At 42.4% G+C, this 21,288-nt stretch overlaps 1 protein-coding gene across 1 annotated transcript in view; it reads right to left on the bottom strand.

Annotated features, from left to right (window-relative positions):
• Positions 1-21,288, bottom strand: part of LOC132405577 (cyclic nucleotide-gated cation channel beta-3-like) — an 88,918-nt gene that overhangs the window by 6,829 nt on the left and 60,801 nt on the right. Inside the window, exon 13 of the mRNA XM_059990520.1 lies at positions 17,327-17,473. Coding sequence (XP_059846503.1) covers positions 17,327-17,473 — 147 coding nt within the window. The remainder of the gene's footprint in view (positions 1-17,326; positions 17,474-21,288) is intronic.

The following is a 21,288-nucleotide window of genomic DNA, read 5'->3' as shown; positions in this document are numbered from 1 at the left end:
CAGAGACTTGGATGGCTCAGGGGCAGGAATGGCTACTTAGAGTGCCAGGCTTTAGATGTTTCAGAAAGGACAGGGAGAGAGGGAATTGAGGTGAAGGTGTGGCACTGTTGATCGGAGATAGTGTCATGGCTGCAGAAAAGGTGGAAGTCATGGAGAGATTGTCTACGGAGTCTCTGTGGGTGGAAGCTAGAAATAGGAAAGGGTCAATAACTTCACTGGGTGATTTTTCTAGACCACCCAATAGTAGCAGGGACATCCAGGAGCAGATAGGGAGACAGATTCTGGAAAAGTGCAGTAATAACAGGGTTGTTGTGATGGGGGATTTTAATTTCCCCAATATTCATAGGCATCTCCTTAGAGCAAAGGATTTAGATGGGGTGGAGTTTGTTAGGTGTATTCAAGAAGGCTTCCTGACACAACATTTAGATAAGCCCACAAGAGGAGAGGCTGTGCTTGATCTGGTATTGGGAAATGAACTTGGTCAGGTGTCAGATCTCTCAGTGGGAGAGCATTTTGGAGATAGTGATCACAATGCTATCTTTCTACCAGCATTGGAGAGGAATAGGAACAGACAAGTTAGGAAAGTGTTTAATTGGAATAAGAGGAAATATGAAGCTATCAGGCAGGAACTTGGAAGCATAAATTGGGAGCAGATGTTTTCAGGGAAATGTTCAGGGGATATTGGTGTGGTGTTCTGCATAGATACATTCCAATGAGACAGGGAAAGGACTGTAGGGTACAGGAATTGTTGTGTACAAAGGCTGTTGAAAATCTAATCAAGAAGAAAAGAAAAGCTTACGAAAGGTTCAAAAATCTAGGCAATGATAGAGATCTTGAAGATTATAAGGCTAGCAGGAAGGAGATTAAGAATGAAATTAGGAGAGACAGAAAGGGCCATGAGAAGGCCTTGGCCAGCAAGATTAAGGGAAACCCCAAGGCATTCTACAAGTATGTGACGAGTAAGAGGATAAGCAGTGAGAGGATAGGACCAAGTGTGACAGTGGAAAAGTGTGTATGAAACAGGAGGTGGTAGTGGAGGTGCTTAATGAATACTTTGCTTCAGTATTCACTACGGAAAAGGACCTTGGTGATTGTAGAGATGACTTACAGTGGACTGAAAAGCTTGAGCATATAGACATTAAGAAAGAGGATGTGCTGGAGATTTTGGAAAGCATCAAGATGTATAAGTCACCTGGACTGGAGAAGATATACCCCAGACTACTGTGGGAGGCGAGGGAGGAAATTGCTAAGCCTCTGGGAATGATCTTTGCATCATCAATAGGGATGGGAGAGGTTCCCGAGGATTGGAGGGTTGCAGATGTTGCTTTCTTATTCGAGAAAGGGAGTAGAGATAGCCCAGGAAATTAGTCTTAATTCAGTGGTTGGTAAGTTGATGTAGATGATCCTGAGAGGCAGGATTTATGAACATTTGGAGAGGCATAATATGATTAGACTAGTCAGCATAACTTTGTCAAAGGCAGGTCATGCCTTATGAGCCTGATTGAATTTTTGAGGATGTGATGACTGATGAAGGTAAAGCAGTAGATGTAGTGTATATGGATTTCAGCAAGGCATTTGATAAAGTACCCCATGCAAGGCTTATTGAGAAAGTAAGGATGGATGGGATCTAAGGGGATGTTGCTTTGTGGATACAGAACTGGCTTGCACACAGAAGGCAAAGAGTGGCTGTGGTCAGTTATATTCTGCATGGAGGTTGGTGACCAGTGGTGTGCCTCAGGGATCTGTTCTGGGACCCTTACTCCTCAAGATTTTAATAAATGACTTGGATGAGGAAGTGGAAGTTTGCTAATGACACAAAGGTGGGGGTTTTGTGGATAGTGTGGAGGGCTGTCAGAGGTCATAACGGGACATCAATAGGATACAAAACTGGGATGAGAAGTGGCAGATGGAGTTCAACCCAGATAAGTGTGAAGTGGTTCATTTTGGTAGGTCAAATATAATGGCAGCATGTAATATTAATGGTAAGACTCTTGGCAGTGTAGAAGATCAGAGGATTCTTGGGGTCCAAGTCCATAGGACACTCAAAGCTGCCATGCAGGTTGTCTGTGTGCTTAAGAAGGCATATGGTGTTTTGGCCTTCATCAACCATGGGATTGAGTTCAAGAGCCGAGGGGTAACATTACAGCTATATAGGACCCTGGTCAGACCCCACTTGGAGTACTGTGCTCAGTTCTGGTCACCTCACTACGGGAAGGATGTGGAAACTATAGAAAGGGTGCAGTAGAGATTTACATGGATGTTGCCTGGACTGGGGAGCATGCCTTATGAGAATAGGTTTAGTGAACTTGGCCTTTTCTCCTTGGAGCAACAGAGGATGAGAGGTGATCTGACAGAGGTGTATAAAATGATGAGAAGCATTGATTATATGGATAGTCAGAGGCTTTTTGCCAGGGCTGAAATGGCTAGCACGAGAAGGCACAGTTTTGAGGTGCTTGGAAGTAGGTACTGAGGAGATGTCAGGGGTAAGTTTTTTTTTTACACAGAATGGTGAGTGCATGGATTAGGCTTCCAGTGACAGTGATGGAGGTGGATACAATAGGGTCTTTTAAGAGACTCCTGGATAGGTAAATGGAGCTTAGAAAAATAGAGGGTTATGGGTAACCTTCGGTAATTTCTAAAGTAAGTACATGTTTGGCCCAGCATTGTGGGCCAAAGGGCCTGTATTGTGCTGCAGGTTTTCTATGTTTCTATGTTTCCATTTGGGTGAGAATGTAGATGGCTTGATAGCTAAGTTTGTGGATGACACCAAAATAAATGGTGTGTGTGATAAAGAAAGTTTTTCAAAGATTAAGAAGATGGTTAAGATTACAAAAGGACCTAGATCAATTGGGGAAGTAGGCAAAGGAACAGCAGATGGAATATAACTCAGCAAGTGTGAAGTGATACATTTTGGGAAGAAAATCCAGGGAGGGACTCGGCAAGTAGAACAGAAGGACCTAACGGTACAAGTACATACTAAAAGTTGTAACGCAGAGAGACAGCGTGCTGAAGGCAGTATCTGGCATTCTGCCTTCATTGGATGAGCATTGAGCACAGAGTTTCAGATGTCATTTTACAGTTGTATAGAGTGTTGATGAGCCTGCGCCTGGAATATTGTGTTCATGTACCCATCAAGAAACATAGAATCATTGAAACCCTACAGCACAATACAGGCCCTTCAGCCTACAAAGCTGTGCCGAACATGTCCTCACCTTAGAAATTACCTAGGGTTACACATAGCCCTCTATTTTTCAAAGCTCCATGTCCCTATTCAGGAGTCCCTTAAAAGACCCTATTGTAACCGCCTCCACCACTGTGGCTGGCAGCCCATTACACGCACTCACCTCTCTCTGCGTAAAAAATTTACCCAACACCTCCTCTGTACCTACTTCCAAGCATTTTAAAACTGTGCCCTCTCATGTTAGCCATTTCAGCCCTGAGATAAAGCCTCTGACTATCCACATGATCAATGCCTCTCATTATCTTCTACACCTCCATCAGATCACCTCTCAACTTCCGCCGCTCCAAGGAGAAAAGGCTGAGTTCACTCAACCTATTCCCATAAGGCATGCTCTCCAATTCAGGTAATATCTTTGTAAATCTCCTCTGTACCCTTTCAATGATTTCCACATCCTTCTTGCAGTGAGGCAACCAGAACTGAGCACAGTACTCCAAGTGGGGCCTATATAGTTGGAACATTACCTTTGCTCCTAAACTCAATCCCACGATTGATGAAGGCCAATGTACCATATGCCTTCTTAGTCACAGAGTCAACTTGCGCAGCAGCTTTGAGTGTCCTATTAACTCAGACCCCAAGATCCCTCTGATCCTCCACACTGCCAGGAGTCTTACCATTAATACTATATTCTGCCATCATATTTGACCTACCAAAATGAACCCTTCAGACTTATCTGGGTTGAACTCCATCTGCCACTTCTCAGCTCAGTTTTGCATTCTATCAATGTCCCATTGTAACCTCTGACAGCCCTCCACACTATCCATGACACCTCAACCTTTGTGTTATCAGCAAATTTATTAACCTATCCCTCAGCTTCCTCATCCAGGTCGTTTATAAAAATCATGGAGTAGGGGACTCAGAACAGATCCCTGAGGCACACCACTGGTCACTGACCTCCATGCAGAATATGACCCATCTACAACCACTCTTTGCCTTCTGTGGGCAAGCCAGTTCTGGATCCACAAGGCAATGTCCCCTTGGATCCCATGCCTCCTTACTTTCTCAATAAGTCTTGCATGGGGTACCTTATCAAATGCCTTGCTAAAATTCATATACACTACATCTACTGTTCTACCTTCATCAACATGTTTAGTCACATCCTCAAAAACTTCAATCAGGCTCGTAAGGCATGATTCGCCATTGACAAGGCCATGCTGACAATTCCTAATCATGTTATGCCTCTCCAAATGTTCATAAATCCTGCCTCTCAGGATCTTCTCCATCAACTTACTAACCACTGAAGTAAGACTCGCTGGTCAATAATTTCTTGGGCTATCTCTACTCACTTTCTTGAATAAGGCAACATCTGCATACCTCCAATCCTCTGGAACCTCTCTCATCTGCATTGATGATGCAAAGATCATCGCCAGAGACTCAGCAGCCTCCTCCCTCGCCTCCCACAGTAGCCGGTCCCAGTGACTTATCCAAGATGATGCCATCCAAAAGCTCCAGCACATCCTCTATCTTATTACTAAAGCTTTTCATTTGGCTGTAAGTTATCCCTACAATCACCAAGATCCTTTTCTATAGTGAATACTGAAGCAAAGTATTGATTAAGTACCTCTGCTATCTCCTCCAGTTCCATACACACTTTTCCACTGTCACACAGGATTGGTCCTCTTCTCTCATGTCTTATCCTCTTGCTCTATATTCTTAAGCTCCTTCCTGCTAGCTTTATAATCTTCTAGATCGCTATCATTACCTAGTTTTTTGAACCTTTCGTAAGCTTTTCTTTTCTTCTAGACTAGATTTACAACAGCCTTTGTACACCACAGTTCCTGTACCCTACCATATTTTCCCTGTCTCTTTGGAATGTACCTATGCAAACTCCACGCAACTATCCCATGAAGATTTATCACATTTCTTCCATACATTTCCCTGAGAACGTGTGTTCCCAATTTATGATTCCAAGTTCCTGCCTGATAGCCTCATATTTCCCCTCACTCCAATTAAACACTTTCCTAACTTGTCTGTTCCTATCCCTCTCCAATGCAATGGTAAAGCAGGTAGAATTGTGATCACTATCTCCAAAATGCACCCCCACTGAGAGATCTGACACCTGACCAGGTTCATTTCTCAATACCAGATGAAGCGGAGCCTCTCCTCTTTGTGGGCTTATCTAAATATTGTGTCAAGATGCCTTCCTGAACACACCTAACAAACTGCACCCCATCTAAACACCCTCGCCCTAGAGAGATGTCAATCAATATTTGGGAAATTAAAATCTCCCACCACAACAACTATTTTAATATTACACCTTTCCAGAATCTGTCTCCCTATCTGCTCCTCGATGTCCCTATTACTATTGGGTGGTCTATAAAAAACAGCTGGTAGAGTTATTGATCCCTTCCTTTTTCTAACTTCCACCCACAGAGACTCAGTAGACAATCCCTCCATGACTTCCTCCTTTTCTGCAGCCGTGACGCTATCTCTGATCAGCAGTGCCATGCCCCCAACTCTTTTGCCTCCCTCCCTGTCCTTTCAGAACCATTTAAAGCCCGCCACTCGAAGTAACCATTCCTGCCCCTGAAACATCCAAGTCTCTGTAATGGCCACAGCATCATAGCTCCAAGTACTGATCCATGCTCTTAGCTCATCCACTTTGTTCAGAATACTCCTTGCATTAACATAGACACATCTCAAAACCATCAGTCTGAGCAGATCCCTTCTCTATCACCTGCCTACCTTCCCTCTTGCACTGTCTCCAAGCTTTCTCTATTTGTGAACCAACCACATCTTCCTCTGTCTCTTCAGTTTGGTTTCTAACTTCCAGCAATTCTAATTTAAACTCTCCCCAATAGCCTTAGCAAACCTCACTGTCAGGATATTTGTCCCCCTGGGATGCAAGTGGAACACATCCTTTTCTTGCAGGTCACTTCTGCCCCTAAGGACATCCCAGTGATCCAGAAATCTGAATCCCTGCCCTCTGCTCCAATCCCTCAGCCACGCATTTATCCTCCTCCTCATCCTATTCCTATACTCACTGTCACATGGCACAGGCAGTAATCCCGAGATTACTACCTTTGTGGTCCTGCTTCTCAACTTCCTTCCTAACTCCCTGTAGTCTGTTTTCAGGACCTCCTCCCTTTTCCTACCTATGTCATTGGTACCAATATGTACCAAATTCTGGCTGTTCTCCTTCCTACTTCAAGATGTCATGGACGCGATCAGAAACATCCCGGACCCTGGCGCCTGGGAGGCAAACTACTATCCGAATTCCTTTCCTGCATCCACAGAATTGCCTGTCTGACCCCCTAGCTTTTGAATCTCCTATCACTGCTGCCATCCTCTTCCTTACCCTATCCTTCTGAGCCGCAAGGCCAGACTCTGTGCCAGAGGCGCTGCCACTGTTGCTTCCCCCCAGGTAGGTTGTTCCCCCCCTTAACAGTACTCAAACAGGAGTACCTATTGTTAAGGGGGACAACCACAGGGGTGCTCTCTAGTATCTGACTCGTGCCTTTCCCTCTCCTGACTGTTACCCACTTATCTGTCTCCCGAGGCCCCGATGTGACTACCTGCCTATAGCTCCTATCTATCACCTCCTCACTCAACCTGACCAGGTGGAGGTCATCGAGTTGCATCTCCAGTTCTGAAATGCGGTCCCTAAGGAGCTGCAGCTCGATGCACCTGGTGCAGATGCGGCCATCTGGGAGGCTGGGAGTCTCCCGGACATCCCACATTTGACGCCCAGCACAGAACACCGGCCTCACACACATACTTCCTGTCTGTATTCTACTAAGGTACCCTACCTTGCCGCGACCCATTATCGCTGAAGCCCTCCCACTCTGTCCCCCTCTTCTCCATTGCCCATTCTTCCGATGCCTGCTCATTAAAGTTCTATAAATCTCAACCACTTCCCCTGGTAACTCATTCAATATACTCAGTGAAAAAGGTTTCTCTTAGTTTCTTTTTATTGAGCATAATATACTGGCACATTGAAATACTAGTTAACTTTCTGTTATCATTACAACTAATATTGCAAAAGGGAATAAAAACTTAATAGATCTCAATGCTTTTAAGTTGTCTGTCATCATTTCTAACAAACTTTTTAAAGATGAAGGCAGATGGGAATAATAAAAATAACAGGAAATCCCTGAAAAATCTTAAGTGCATGTGAATTACATTCATGATACTAGATTTTGATATCTTCCAAGGAATACTATGGGCATTGTTGACTGCTGTTAGCAAACTGTTCATATCTTCCAATAGTAATTTCCAAAGTACTAATATTGCAGATGATTTCAAATATGTTAATTATTGGCTTTCGTCTGGATTTACTCACTAGGGTTTCTGACACTAAAGTAAATTTTAATGGTCTTAATTTGTTCCATAACAAGTAATTCTTTTCATCAGATAATTGATTAGAGAGAGCACATTCTGAAGATTATTTGAATTTTTATCTCCAAGAAAGTTTGTGCTGAATGCAAATGATGAGACCATAAGACCATAGGACACAGGAGCAGAATTAGGCCATCTCTCCCATCAAGTCTTCTCCACCAGTCAATCATGGCTGATCTTTTTTTCTATCTCCTTCTCAACCCCAGTTCCCGGCCTTCTCCCCATAACCTTTGATGTCATGTCCAATCAATCTCTTCCTTAAATACACCCAACGACTAGGCCTCCACAGTTGCATGTGGCAACAAATTCCACAAATTCATCTTCCTTTGGCAAAAGAAATTTCTCTGTATCTCTTGTGTTGAAAGGGCACCCCTCTATCCTGAGGCTGTGCCCTCTTTCCTAGATTCTCCCACCATGGGAAACATCCTTTCCACATCTACTCTGTCTAGGCCTTTCAATATTCAAACAGTTTCAATGAGATCCCCCTTCATCCTTCTGAATGCCAGCAAGTACAGACTTGGAGCCATCAAATGCACCTTGTATGATAACCCTTTCATTTCTGGAATCATCCTTGTGCATCTTCTCTGGGCCCTCTCCAAAGCCAGCACATCTTTTCTAAGATAAGGTGCCTAAAACTGTCCACAATACTCAAGCTGAGTCCTCACAAGTGCCTTATCAAGCCATCACCTCCTTGCTCTTGTATTCTAGACCTCTTGAAATGAATGCTAACATGACACTTGCCTTCCTCACCACTGACTCAACCTACAAGTTAACCTTTAGGGTGTTCTGCACAAGGACTTTTGCATCCTATCTGTTTTCTTCACACTACTTGACCCTCCACCAATCTTTGTATTGTCCACAAACTTGACAACAAAGCCACCTATTCCATCATCTAAATCATTGATGTACAGCATAAAAGGAAATGGTCCCAACACTGACCCCTGCGGAATACCACTAGTCCCTGGCAGCCAACTGGAAAAGGATCCTTTTATTTCCACTCACTACCTCCCACCAATCAGCCAATGCTCTAACCATGTTAGTAAATTTCCTGTAATACCATGGGCTCTTAATGTGGTAAGCAGCCTCATGTGTGGCAGCTTGTCAAAGACCTTCTGAAAGTCCAAATATGCAACATCCGCTGCATCCCCTTTATCTATCCTACTTGTAATCTTCTCAAAGAATTCCAACAGGTTCATCAGGCAGGATTTTCCCTGAAAGAAGCTATGCTGACTTTGTATTATCTTGTCCTGTGCCACCAAGTACTCCATCACCTCATCCTTAGCAATTGACTCTAACATCTTCCCAACCACTGAAGTCAGGCTAACTGGTCTATAATTTTCTTTCTGCTGCCTTTCTCCTTTCTTAAAGAGTGGAGGGACATTTGCAACTTTCCAGTCCTCTGGCATCATGCCAGAGTCAAATAATTTTTGAAAGATCATTTCTAATGCCACCACAATCTCTAAGGCCCCCTCTTTCAGAACCCCAGGGTGCAGTTCCTCTGGTCTGGGTGATTTATTTACCTTAAGGGCTTTTAGCTTTTTGAGCACCTTCTGTCTTGTAACAGTAACTGCACCTACTTCACTTCCTTCACACACTACAACATCGGGCATACTGCTAGTGTCTTCCACAGTGAAGACTGTTGCCAAATACTCATTCAGTTCATTAGCTATCTCCTTGTCCCCCATTATTATTTCTTCTGCCTCATTTTCTAGTGGTGCTTTATCCACTGTCATTTCTCTTTTATTTTTAACAGACTTGAAAAAAATGTTTCTATCCACTTTGATATTATTTGCTAGCTTGCTTTAATATTTCATCTTTTCCCGTCTAATGGTTTTTTTAGTTGCTCTCTGTAGGTTTTAAAAAAATTCCCAGTCCTCTATCTTCCCACTAATTTTTGCTTTATTGTATGCCCTCTCTTTTGCTATTACATTAGCTTTGACTTCACTTGCCAGCCATGGTTGTACTAGTTTACCATTTGGAGTAGTTCTTCATTCTTGGAATGCATATCTCCTGTACCTTCCTCATTTTCCCCAGAAACTCACGCTGCTGACATCCCTGCAAGCAGCTGCTTCCAATTTACTTTGGCCAACTCCTCTCGCATACCACTGTAATTTCCCTTACTCCACTGAAATACTGATACATCAGACTTTACTTTCTCCCTATCAAATTTCAAATTCAATACAATCACATTGTGATCACCAGTTCCTAAAGATTCTTTTACCTTAAGCTCCCTAATGCCATCAGGTTCATTATGTAACACCCAATCCAGTATAGCTGATTCCCCTGTAGACTCAATGACAAACTGCTCTAAAAAGCCATCTCTTAGGCATTCTACAAACTCACTCTCTTGAGATCCATTGCCAACCTGATTTTCCCAATCGACCTGCATGTTAAAATCTCCAATGACTACCATAACATTGTCCTTTTGACTCGCTTTTCTATTTCCTGTTGTAACCTGTGGTCCACCTTCCAGCCACTTTTGAGAGGCCTGTATAACTGCCATCAATGTCCTTTTACTCTTGCAGTTTCTTAACTCAACCCACAAGGATTCAACATCTTCCGATCCTATGTCACATCTTTCTACTGATTTGATGCCATTCTTTACCAGTTGAGCCACGTCACCCCCTCTGCCTGCCTTCCTATCCCTCCGATATAATGTGTAATCGTGGACATTCAGCTCCCAACTACAACCATCCTTCAGCCATGACATCAGACCTGGCAATATTGCAGCAAGATCATCCACCTTATTTCTTATACCGCACGCATTTAGTTACAACACCTTGAGAACCGTATTTGCTCTCCTTTCTGACTCTGCATCCCTAATGATTCGATACTCAGCCTGTTGGCTGTGGCTAAGTCCTATCACCTGCCTGCCCTCCCTGACAGTCTGACTGCATGCTATCTTTACTTTTTTACCTTCTGTTCTATCCTGAGTCCCTTCACTCTGATTCCCAACCCCTTGCCAAGGTAGTTTAAACCTTTCCCAACAGCTGTAACAAACCTGCCCTCAAGAACACTGGTCTCCCTTGGGTTCAGGTGCAACCTGTCACTTTTGAATAGATCATACCTTGTCCAAAAGAGATCCCAATGGTCCATGAAGCTGAAGTCCAACCCCCTGCACCTGCTTCTCAGCCATGCATTTATTTGCCTAATCATCCTGGCGTGTGACACAGGCACCTATCCAGAAATCAGTACCCAGGAGGTTCTGCTTCTCAGCTTTCTACCTAGCTCTTTAAATTCTCTTTTCAGGACCTCATTGCTTTTTCTTCCTATGTCATTGGTACCGATATGTACCAAGATATCTGACTGCTCCCCCTCCCTCTCCAAAATGTTGTGGACACAACCTGAGACATCCCTGACCCTAGCACCTGGGAGGCAACATCTGGTGTCTTGTTCATATCCACAGAATCTCCTGTCTGTTCCCCTCACTACTGAGCCCCCTATCACTACCACTCCCCTCTTCTCTCTCTTTCCCTTCTGCACCACCGACCAATGGTCAGTGCCTGTAACCTGATTGCTGTGGCACTCTCCCAGGAGATCATCCCCCACAAAAGTATCCAAAGCGGATACTTAATTTTGAGGGAATTGGCCACAGGGGCACTCTGCTTTAACTGCCTATTACCATTTCTCCTGTCTGTCACCAAGATACTCATCTCCTGCAACTTTGGGATGACTACTTCTCTGTAACTTTGATCAATTATATCCTCGCTCTCCCGTACAAGCTGAAGGTCATTCAGTTGCTGCTCCAGATCCCTAACATAGTCTTCAAGGAGCTCCAGCTGGATGCACTTCATGCAGATGTAATTTCCTGGGAGACTCTAAGTCTCTCAAGACTCCAACATCTGGCACGAAGAGCACAGCACAGCCATTTAAGTGGTACAGTAAGAGAGGGGGAAAAAAAACCAAAAAGGAAACCTTAACAGACGCTTTACACAGAGCCAATGCTTCTTCTGTGCCAAATCCTGTCACTTCTATTCTCGCCACTGGCCTACTTCGACAATGGCTGTCCCAACAATGGCTGCTCCACTTATCCCTTCTGTAATTTTATTTTGTTCATGGAGCTCTGTTGATGCCGGTGATAGGCCATGTACAATGGACAATTGCTCTTGAACCTCCCTTTTTAAATAACCACCGCTGACCTGCGAGAAATCCCTCTTGGTAAAAAGGGGAGGAGGTGGAGCTTAGGAGAGTTAATGGCGCCTAACAGCGACTCCTTTGCTTGCGTCTTTGGAAACAGTTCTATTTCCATCTTTAATGTCTCCATTTTTCCCTTCAGGGTTCTTTTGAAGACCCTGACTTGGAGTTACACGCTGACTTCAGTTCTTTGCAGCAATGGGTCCTGCTCTTGGGATTTCACAACTGACCATTGTTGTTTGGCACACGAAATGCTTGGCCTAAAATTCCGGCCCAGATTCGGAAGTCTAGGATCTCAGGGCCCCGGAGACAGACGGATCGAGGTTTGGTATCATGACAGGAGATCCATGTGTCATCGGGGGAATTGAAATACCTGTGGTCGTGTACCCAGATTTTTGGGTACAGAGCTCGAAAAAAGCAAAGTGGCGGACTTTTAACATTGTAAACCAGCGAGTTGTTTGTTATGTCTCCCCACTCGCTATGAAAATAGAAACATCTCTTTCTCCCTTATTAGGGAGAGAGAGAACCTGTGGTATGTTGAATACCTAGTGAAATGCGAAGCCTTTGGGGTAACTGCAAGTCTGTGTCTTTGCTGTTGCTTTGCTTTGGGAATCTAACAATTAACCATCATTCATTCTTTGGGGCACTCCTCCATTTTCATTGATGGTTGCAAAGAAAAGGCATTTCAGGATGTATATTGTATACATTTCTCTGACATTAAATTGTACCTTTGTACCTTTGAACCTTTGGTAGAGCTCTGTTGACGCCGGTGACAGGCCACGTACAATGGACAGTTGCTCTTGAAGCTCCCTTTCTAAATAACTGCCGCCGACCTGCGAGAAATCTCTCTTGGTAGAACTCTTTTGACGCCGCTGATAGGCCACGTGAGGTTAAAATATTGAGGCAGAATATCTGTACAAAAGCCAACTTTGTTCTGTTCTGATTTCAACCTATTAACTTTAAATGACTAACAGTGCAAAGGTTCAGGATTTTGGACCATAGACTGAAACTTGGCATTCTGCTCCAGGTAACTTGTGGAGTCTAAAGAAGCAGTACAGCTTTCTCAAATTTTGGGAAATCTATTCATTAAGTCTACTTCAAATTTATTTAGTAGAAGTAAAGGCCTCGCACTGAAATGAAAGGGAAGAAATTAACCTCATCTAGCTAATTTGAACGTATTTTCATGTTTTTAGATGTCTGTAAGCATTTCCTATAGATCCAATTTTAGTCTTTATAATAATTTTTTATTTAATAGCTCCTGAATCTTTTCTGAATAAGCATGTCAATGTTCCTGCCAATCTTAGCGACAGCTTGCATATCTGGTTTGTCTGATATTGCTTAACTGCCTTAAGCATTTATTTATTTTTAAGACAAGAAGAATTGTCCAATGAGTTTCTGTTCTCAATGCATCTGGCAGGGAAAAGGTGAGAAGGATTGGATCCAAGTATAGCTGCAGGAGGACCAATTGTACTCTTCCTCACCAAACCCAAAATGCTTCAGAAATTTTATTGGTGGAGCTATATGCCATGTAGCTCATATTGTGCTACTTATTTGCCCAGCAATTGGTCAATCCTTACCCAATCTCCTCTGATGTCTACTGCATTTTCTAACCCTATCTCTCCCACTCTCCTTTACATTGCAGGATTAACTGATACATGCTCTCCAGCCGGTTTCCAATCTGACACACAACTAGCCACTAAATCTGGTTGGATGTCTGGTGGAAAAATTGTTGAAAATTTCAAAATATTTTCAAGTGTTGGATAGTAAACAGGAGGATGAAAACTGTGGCTAAGAATAAGGAAAATTTCAGAGTTTTATTGGTATGTAAGAGGCATGAGGGTATTCAGATAAATTTCAGACCTATTAACGACCATGATTGCAATCTGTGTGTGGAATCAGAGATTATAGATGAAGTCTTAAATAAATACTTCTGATCGCAATTCATGATAGAGAAAGATTATGAATTCAGCGAGGGCTAAATAATTGCAGGTAGCAGACGTGGCATCTCTATCCAAAACTACAGCAGTGATAAGCCAAGTAATTACAGACTGGTGACCCTGACATCTGGGGGGCAAGATTCATTTTCATTTGAAATAGCCAGGATTAATCACAGGTTGTCAGCATGGCTTTGCTATGGGGAGCTCCTATTTAACTAATTTGCCTGAAGCTTTCAAAGACATAACTAAGTATATTGACGAGGATAATGCAATTGATGTAGTCTACATGAATCCAGTAAAGTTCCACGTGGGAGATCAATCCAAAAACTAAAATCCCTTGAGATCCATGATGATGAGCATGGACACAGAAGGTATGATTAGTAAGTTTGCAGATCACATCAGAATTGGTGCTGTTGTGAGGGTGCAACTCATTTGCTACAGTTCGATACCAATGAATTGGTATATGGGTAACAGTAGCAGATGGAATTTAATCCTGAAAAATGTGAGGTGATACTTTTTGGGAATATCACTGAAACTCAGGTGTGTATATATATATATATATATATAGTGAATTGTAAGACTCTGGGAAGTGAAGAGTTGGTGTACCTGTCCAGGGATCTATGGAAACAGCAGCAAAAGGAGATAAGATAGTTAAAATTGAAAATGGGAAATTTAGCTTTATTAGCCAGGGCACAGCATATAAGAGAAAGGAGATTATGATAGGCGGTAGAGCTATATAAGTAATTAGTTGGGTCACAGATGGTAATGTTTTGCAGAGGTTTTGATCATCATGCTCTGGAGAAGGATGTGACTGTACTGACGAAGTGCTGAGGAGACATACCAGGAGGTTTCCTGGGAAAGAAAGATAAAGCATAAAACAGGATTCATCAGGGTTAATCTTCATTCCCCATTCCCTTTTCCCTCTCTCACCTTATCTCCTTGCTTGTCCATTATCTCCCTCTGGTGCTCCCCTTTTCTTTCTTCTATGCCCTTCTGCCCTTTCCTATGTTCCCCCTTTTCCAGCCCTCTATCTCTTTCATTAATAAACTTCCCAGATTTTTACTTCATCCCTCCGCCCCTTCCCAGTTTCACCTGTCACCTGTGTTTCTTCCTCCCCTCTCCCACCTTCTAAAGCTGACTCCTCATCTTTTTTTCTTCAGTCCTGACGAAGAGTCTCAGCCCGAAATGTAAACTGTACTCTTTTCCACAGATGTTGCCTGGCCTGCAGAGTTCCTCCGGAATTTTGTGTGTGTTGCTTATAAAATATGGAGCGTAGACAGGGCAGACAGCAAGAAACATTTCCCGTTAGCAGTGAGTCCATGAGCAGATAACAAAAGTTAAGGTAAATGATAGGAGATTTAGAGGGAGTTCAGTTATTTTCACTTAGAAGTGAATGAAATCTGAAATCTGGGGTGGTGGAGGTAGCTGCTCTCACAATGTTCAAGAAATAGTTGGATAAACACTGGATGTGCCGTGGTACAGAATGCCATGGATTAAGTCATGGAAAATGGGATTAGCACTGAAAGGTACGTGATTAAGTTAACACGGAAATTGTGAGACTGGTTCTCTGCTGTATGACTCCACATATAAAAATTATCTCTAGAAAATAGTACTGCATTTAGATTTTAACTGATTGGAAAGTACAAAGATAGAAGACTCAGCCTAAAATTTAGAGCCAATCTTTTCAGGAGTACATTAGAAAACACTTCTATCGTGTAAAGGTTGACATGCATATGATTTATTCTTCAAGTGATGATCTATTAATTGTTTAATTATAATTTTGTTAGTTATTTAGGAACCTTGGTTCCAAGGTTGTCAAGCTGAGGAGTGGTAGTGGGGACAAGCTCCCACTATCTAAAAGTTCTCCTCATGGCATATGCCTCAAATAGCCTCTGACAACCAAGTCCAACTCCTGGCCTTCTCATGTGGCTTAGCCTCTAAGCCCGGCGGAACTGTTTCTACTGACAGTAGAAGGGGCGAAGGTGGGTGCTGGCACCTTAAAACAAGTGCTTCAGGTAGATGGAACTCGTCAGCCTGAGGGAGCAGTCCATCTAAGAGAGGGAAAACTCTGATTTCAAACCTCTGCTGCCTTGTGGTCATACCCACTCATGGGAAAGGCTTCGGGAGCAAACCCTGAGGACAAATCCGGAGCTGGAATGCTGAAGGCAGTCCGACGTTGTCTTTAACCTTGCCCTGGCAACACCTGTGACATCACTGGTGCCAAGCTGTATCGGCCCTTGCCCTTCCCTTGGACAACATCGGTGGCGTGGAGAGGGGAGACTCGCTGCATGGGCAACAGCTAGTCTTCCACACAACCTTGCCCAGGCCTGCGTCCTTTCCAGGTGCAAATCCATGGTCTCATGAGACTAACGGATGCACCACACATATTTAGGTAGTGGGAGTTAGCCAATAGAGAGCCACGATTCATTGAATGACAAAATCACTTAAAGACGCTAATTGGCCAAGGTATGCCTTTCTTCTTGCCCCACTCATACTTGCAAGCCCAAAGAATTTGCTGGAGTTCCTGTCCCTCTTTTTGAATACTCTAAAAAGCATTGGTGAACTTGAAGGTGGCTAAGGTAATTTGCAAATATGATTTTCTAATTTACAAGACAAATGATTTTCATGTAAGAAAATCTGGCTGAAAGCCTTGACCCATAACTGAAACAATAAAAGGCAAGACTAATAATTAATTATTTTAAAGGGTCCATTATTTAAAGGATCTAAATTAATAAAGCTGTAAACACATTTTGGGTAACTTAAATGATCTTAATGTGTAAGATGTGTATATTGTAGTATTACACAACTCTACCACAATGGACCAGACTAAGACATTGACCCCATGTTTTGGAAAGATACCAACTTTCTTGCTCCTAGGTTCTCTGATATTCCTCTTGATTACATCCAGGGTCTCTAACCTCCATCCTGGCTTTCTTGTGATATCTAACCCCACTTCTCTCCTGAACTTAAATAACGCAGAGTTACTTTTCTACAATTTTGTCTATTGTACACACCATAGTTGCAATTATTTTCAAGTTTGTCCTGCATTTAGTTAGGAATATATCAGTATAGATTTTACATAATTTAAAATGCATTTTGATAAGTTCCTACCTAAATTGAAATATTTTAATATTTAATATTTAATACTTTTAATCTTTGTTCAAAAGGCAGCCTAAATAATAACTGACAGTAGGACAATGTTACTTCTTCCTTTGTGTATTCTATAACTTTATAATTGAAACCTAAAACCTAAAGCTTCCACGCTTACCAATTTTTCCCAGTTTTAAAGATTGCCAAATAGATATTAATTTAAACCTTTGACATAGTAAAATGAACAACATTAATAATATTGAACAGTAAAGGTCAAAATGCAACAAGATGACAGCAGCAGATCAATAAGGCACGAGGTTATGTGCAACTTTGTGTAATTACTTACAACATGGCCACAAACCAAATCTATTGGGTGATGGCTTTTGTAGGTTTGAAGGAAATTGTGTTTTCTGGCTTATCCCTAAACTTGGCATTGAAATTGGGAAGTGGAAAGATGAACTGCATTATCAAGTACTGTGAAGGGGCTTCAGAATTAAACTGATAATACGATGCTGAAATTCAGATGTGCGGTGTTTTGTTCTTATGATGTCATATTTTAAACACATAATTAAAAGTTGTTTTTACTTACTTGGCCTTTTTTTTAAGGATCTTCTGGGAATCTGGATAATACACCAGAATTTCATTCAGTGTTATTTTGTTTAAAATAAATAGGTTTGTGAATCCACTGGCAACCACGTTGGCAGTGCGTCGATTGCCTCCACCAGCAGCTAGAAGACTGCACAAAAGTGAACTTGGTCAATTACAGCTTGTGCTTCATTCATCACCTCTATATTTTTATTAAGTAAAATAAACTATTAATTTCATTTTAAAAATTAAGCGTAATAACCTGAAGCAAGTGTTTAAAACAAATGTTCATTATAGTTTGCTCTAAATTTTTCTTAAGCTAAATTTTCTGCGTTATCATCATGTCATAGTTTTGTTATTCTTCTAGTTGGGGATCCAGGTAAATAAATTACAGAATGGTAGCTAGTTGTCTCGCCATTATAATGCATACCAGTGTATTGACAGTCACCACTGTACATACAATCAATCTACATCCAATATATCCTGAGCATATTCCGTATTCCTCCCCATCATTGGAAGTATCTACATGACATGTTGATACAAGAAGACAACATCTGCAATCAAATATTTACAGCTTCCTTGAGGCAGGAAGTACGGAGCCTGAGGTCCTATACCACCAGGTTCAAGAACAGTTACTTCCCTTCAACCATTAAATTCTTGAATCAATCAGAAAATCTCTATTCACTGCAGTTTAGCAACACAGGACCACTTTGATCATCTTCCACTAAAATAGAGCTTATTTGTGCTTTTTTGTAAAACTTGTGTATATTTATGTTTTATTTAATTTCCTCTTGTGAATGCTGCTTATATGATGCTATGTGCTGTGACACTGCTGCAAATGTCTACTGTCAAAATGAACCCACACTCAGGTTGGAGGAGCAACACCTTATATACCTGCTGAGTAGCCTCCATCCTGATGGCATGAACATTGACTTCTCTAACTTCCATAAATGCCCCTCCTCCCCTTCTTACCCCATCCCTGACATACTTAGTTGTTTGCCTGTTCTCCATCTCCCTCTGGTGTTTCCCCCCTCCCCCCTTCTTTCTCTCGAGGCCTCCCGTCCCATGATCCTTTCCCTTCTCCAGCTCTGTGTCACTTTCACCAATCACCTTTCCAGCTCTTAGCTTCATCCCACCCCCTCCGGTCTTTTCCTATCATTTTGCATTTCCCCCTCTGGTCTTTTCCTATCTTTTTGCATTTCCCCCTCCCCCACTACTTTCAAATCTCTTAGTAACTTTCCTTTTAGTTAGTCCCGATGAAGGGTCTCAGCCCAAAATGTTGACAGTGCTTCTCCTTATAGATGCTGCCTGGCCTGCTGCGTTCCACCAGCATTTTGTGTGTGTTGTTTGAATTTCCAGCATCTGCACATTTCCTCGTGTTTGACCATTAATTTCACCTTGATCATGGACAAAGAGAGATCGGGTCCTCGGGTTGAGGTTCTAATCTGGTAAAAGGCCAAATTTGAAAAAATGAGAAAGGATCTAAAAAGTGTGGATTGGGACAGGTTGTTCTCTGGCAAGGACGTGATTGGTAAGTGAGAGGCCTTCAAAGGAGAAATTTTGAGAGTGCAGAATTTGTATGTTCCTGTCAGGATTAAAGGCAAAGTGAATAAGAATAAGGAACCTTGGTTCTCAAGGGATACTGGAACTCTGACAAAGAAGAAGAGAGAGATGTATAGGATGTATAGGCAAAAGGGAGCAAATAAGGTCCTTGAGGAGTATAAAAAGTGCAAAAAAATACTTACGAAAGAAATCAGAGGTGCTAAAAGACATGAGGTTGCTTTGGCGGTCAAGGTGAAGAGCTTCTACAGGTATGTTAAGAGCAAAAGGATAGTAAGGGACAAAATTGGTCCTCTTGAAGATTAGAGTGGTCGGCTATGTATGGAACCAAAAGAAATAGGGGAGATCTTAAATAGGTTTTTTGCCTCTGTATTTACAAGGAAACTGGCATGGAGTCTATGGAAATAAGGCAAACAAGTAGTGAGGTCATGGAACCTATACAGATTGGAGGTGCTTGCTGTCTTGAGGCAAATAAGAGTAGATAAATCCCCAGGACCTGACGGGGTATTCCCTCAGACCTTGAAGGAGACTAGTGTTGAAATTGCAGGGGCCCTGGTGGATATTATTAAAATGTCAGTATCTATGGGTGAGGTGCCGGAGGATTGGAGGATAGCTCATGTTGTTCTGTTGTTTAAAAAAGGCTCTAAAAGTAATCCAGGAAATTATAGGCCGGTAAGTTTGATGTCAGTAATAGGTAAATTATTGGAAGCTGTACTATGAGATAGGATCTACAAGTATTTGGATAGACAAAGACTTATTAGGGAGAGTCAACATGGCTTTGTGCGTGGTAGGTCATGTTTAACAAATCTATTAGAGTTTTTCAAGGAGGTTACCAGGAAAGTGAATGAAGGGAAGGCAGTGGATATTGTCTACATGGACTTCAGTAAGGCCTTTGACAAGGTCCCACATGGGAGGTTAGTTAGGAAGATTTAGTCACTAGGTATACATGAAAAGGTAGTAAATTGGATTAGACATTGGCTCAATGGGAGAAGCCAGAGAGTGGTAGTGGAGGAATGCATCTCTGAGTGGAGGCCTGTGACTAGTGGTGTGCCACAGGGATCAGTGCTGGGTCCATTGTTGTTTGTCATCTATATCAGTGATCTGGATGATAATGTGGTAAATTGGATCAGCAAATTTGCTGATGATACAAAGATTGGAGGAGTAGTGGACAGTGAGGAAGGTTTTCAAAGCTTGCAGAGGGATCTGGACCAGCTGGAAAAATGGGCTGAAAAATGGCAGATGGACGACAAGTGTGAGGTATTGCACTTTGGAAGGACAAACCAAGGCAGAACATACAAGGTAAATGGTGGGGCACTGAGGAGTGCAGAAGAACAGAGGGTTCTGGGAATACAAATGCATAATTCCCTAAAAGTGGTGTCACAGGTAGATAGGGTCGTAAAGAGAGCTTTTGGCACTTTGGCCTTTATAAATCAAAATTCTGAGTATAAGAGTTGGAATGTAATGGTGTGGTTGTAGAAGACATTCATAAGGCCGAATTTGGAGTATTGTGAACTGTTTTGGTCACTTAATTACAGGAAGGATATTAATAAGGTTGAAAGAGTGTAGAGAAGGTTTACAAAGATGTTGCCAGGACTTGAGAAATTGTTGAATAGGTTGAATAGATTAGGACTTTATTCCCTGGAGCATAGGAGAATGAGGGGTGATTTGATAGAGGTGTATAAAATTTTAATGGGTATAGATAGAATGAATGCAAGTGTAAAGGGGGTTTCTTCTTTTTTCTTTGTTACTGTGTATGTAATCAAAAGGGCTTCTTTGTTTTGTTAAAAGCAGGAATGCTCCTTTGTTGCGAGAGAGTGCTGGAAGCTTGTTTGGGTTAAAATTTACTGATAACGAGAATTGTATTCCTTTGTAAACCACATGGGGTTTAATGTTCTTTCTTCTGAATCTGTAAGCTTTTGTTGACAGGCTTTTGGGCAAATCAGTGCGAGGGGTCGAGAGAGAGGACGCAATGCTGTAAGCTGGGCGAGGAACAGACCCCAAGTGGGGGTCCGAGGCCAGGAGTTACTCCGAGGAGGGGGGATGAAGCTAGATGTGCTGGGTTGACCACTCGGAGGGTCCTGAGCTGCGAGTCGAGGAGTTCGGAGAGGATCGAATGGTGGCCAGAAGACTTCAGTAATTGAGCTCCAACGGTTGTGCACGAAGTGGTTTGGACTTTGATAAGTTTGGCGCCTTTTCTTTATTTTTTTCTTCATATATACTGTATCATTATTAATCACTTAGTTATAGTAACCTTTATAAATTGTACTCATTTAATCGCATATGGTGTACTGTCTGTTTTTGGGTGAGGCGGGGACATCACACAGCATCCACATCAGCTGATTACCCAGTTTGGCGGGGCCAAAGGCTGCTCCCCCTAGACGAGAATGAGCTGAGCGAGCCTGAGGT

Source organism: Hypanus sabinus, chromosome 1, assembly GCF_030144855.1.
Source record: "Hypanus sabinus isolate sHypSab1 chromosome 1, sHypSab1.hap1, whole genome shotgun sequence".
Classification (NCBI taxonomy): domain Eukaryota; kingdom Metazoa; phylum Chordata; class Chondrichthyes; order Myliobatiformes; family Dasyatidae; genus Hypanus; species Hypanus sabinus.
This window is presented reverse-complemented; position numbering and strand designations above follow the sequence as displayed.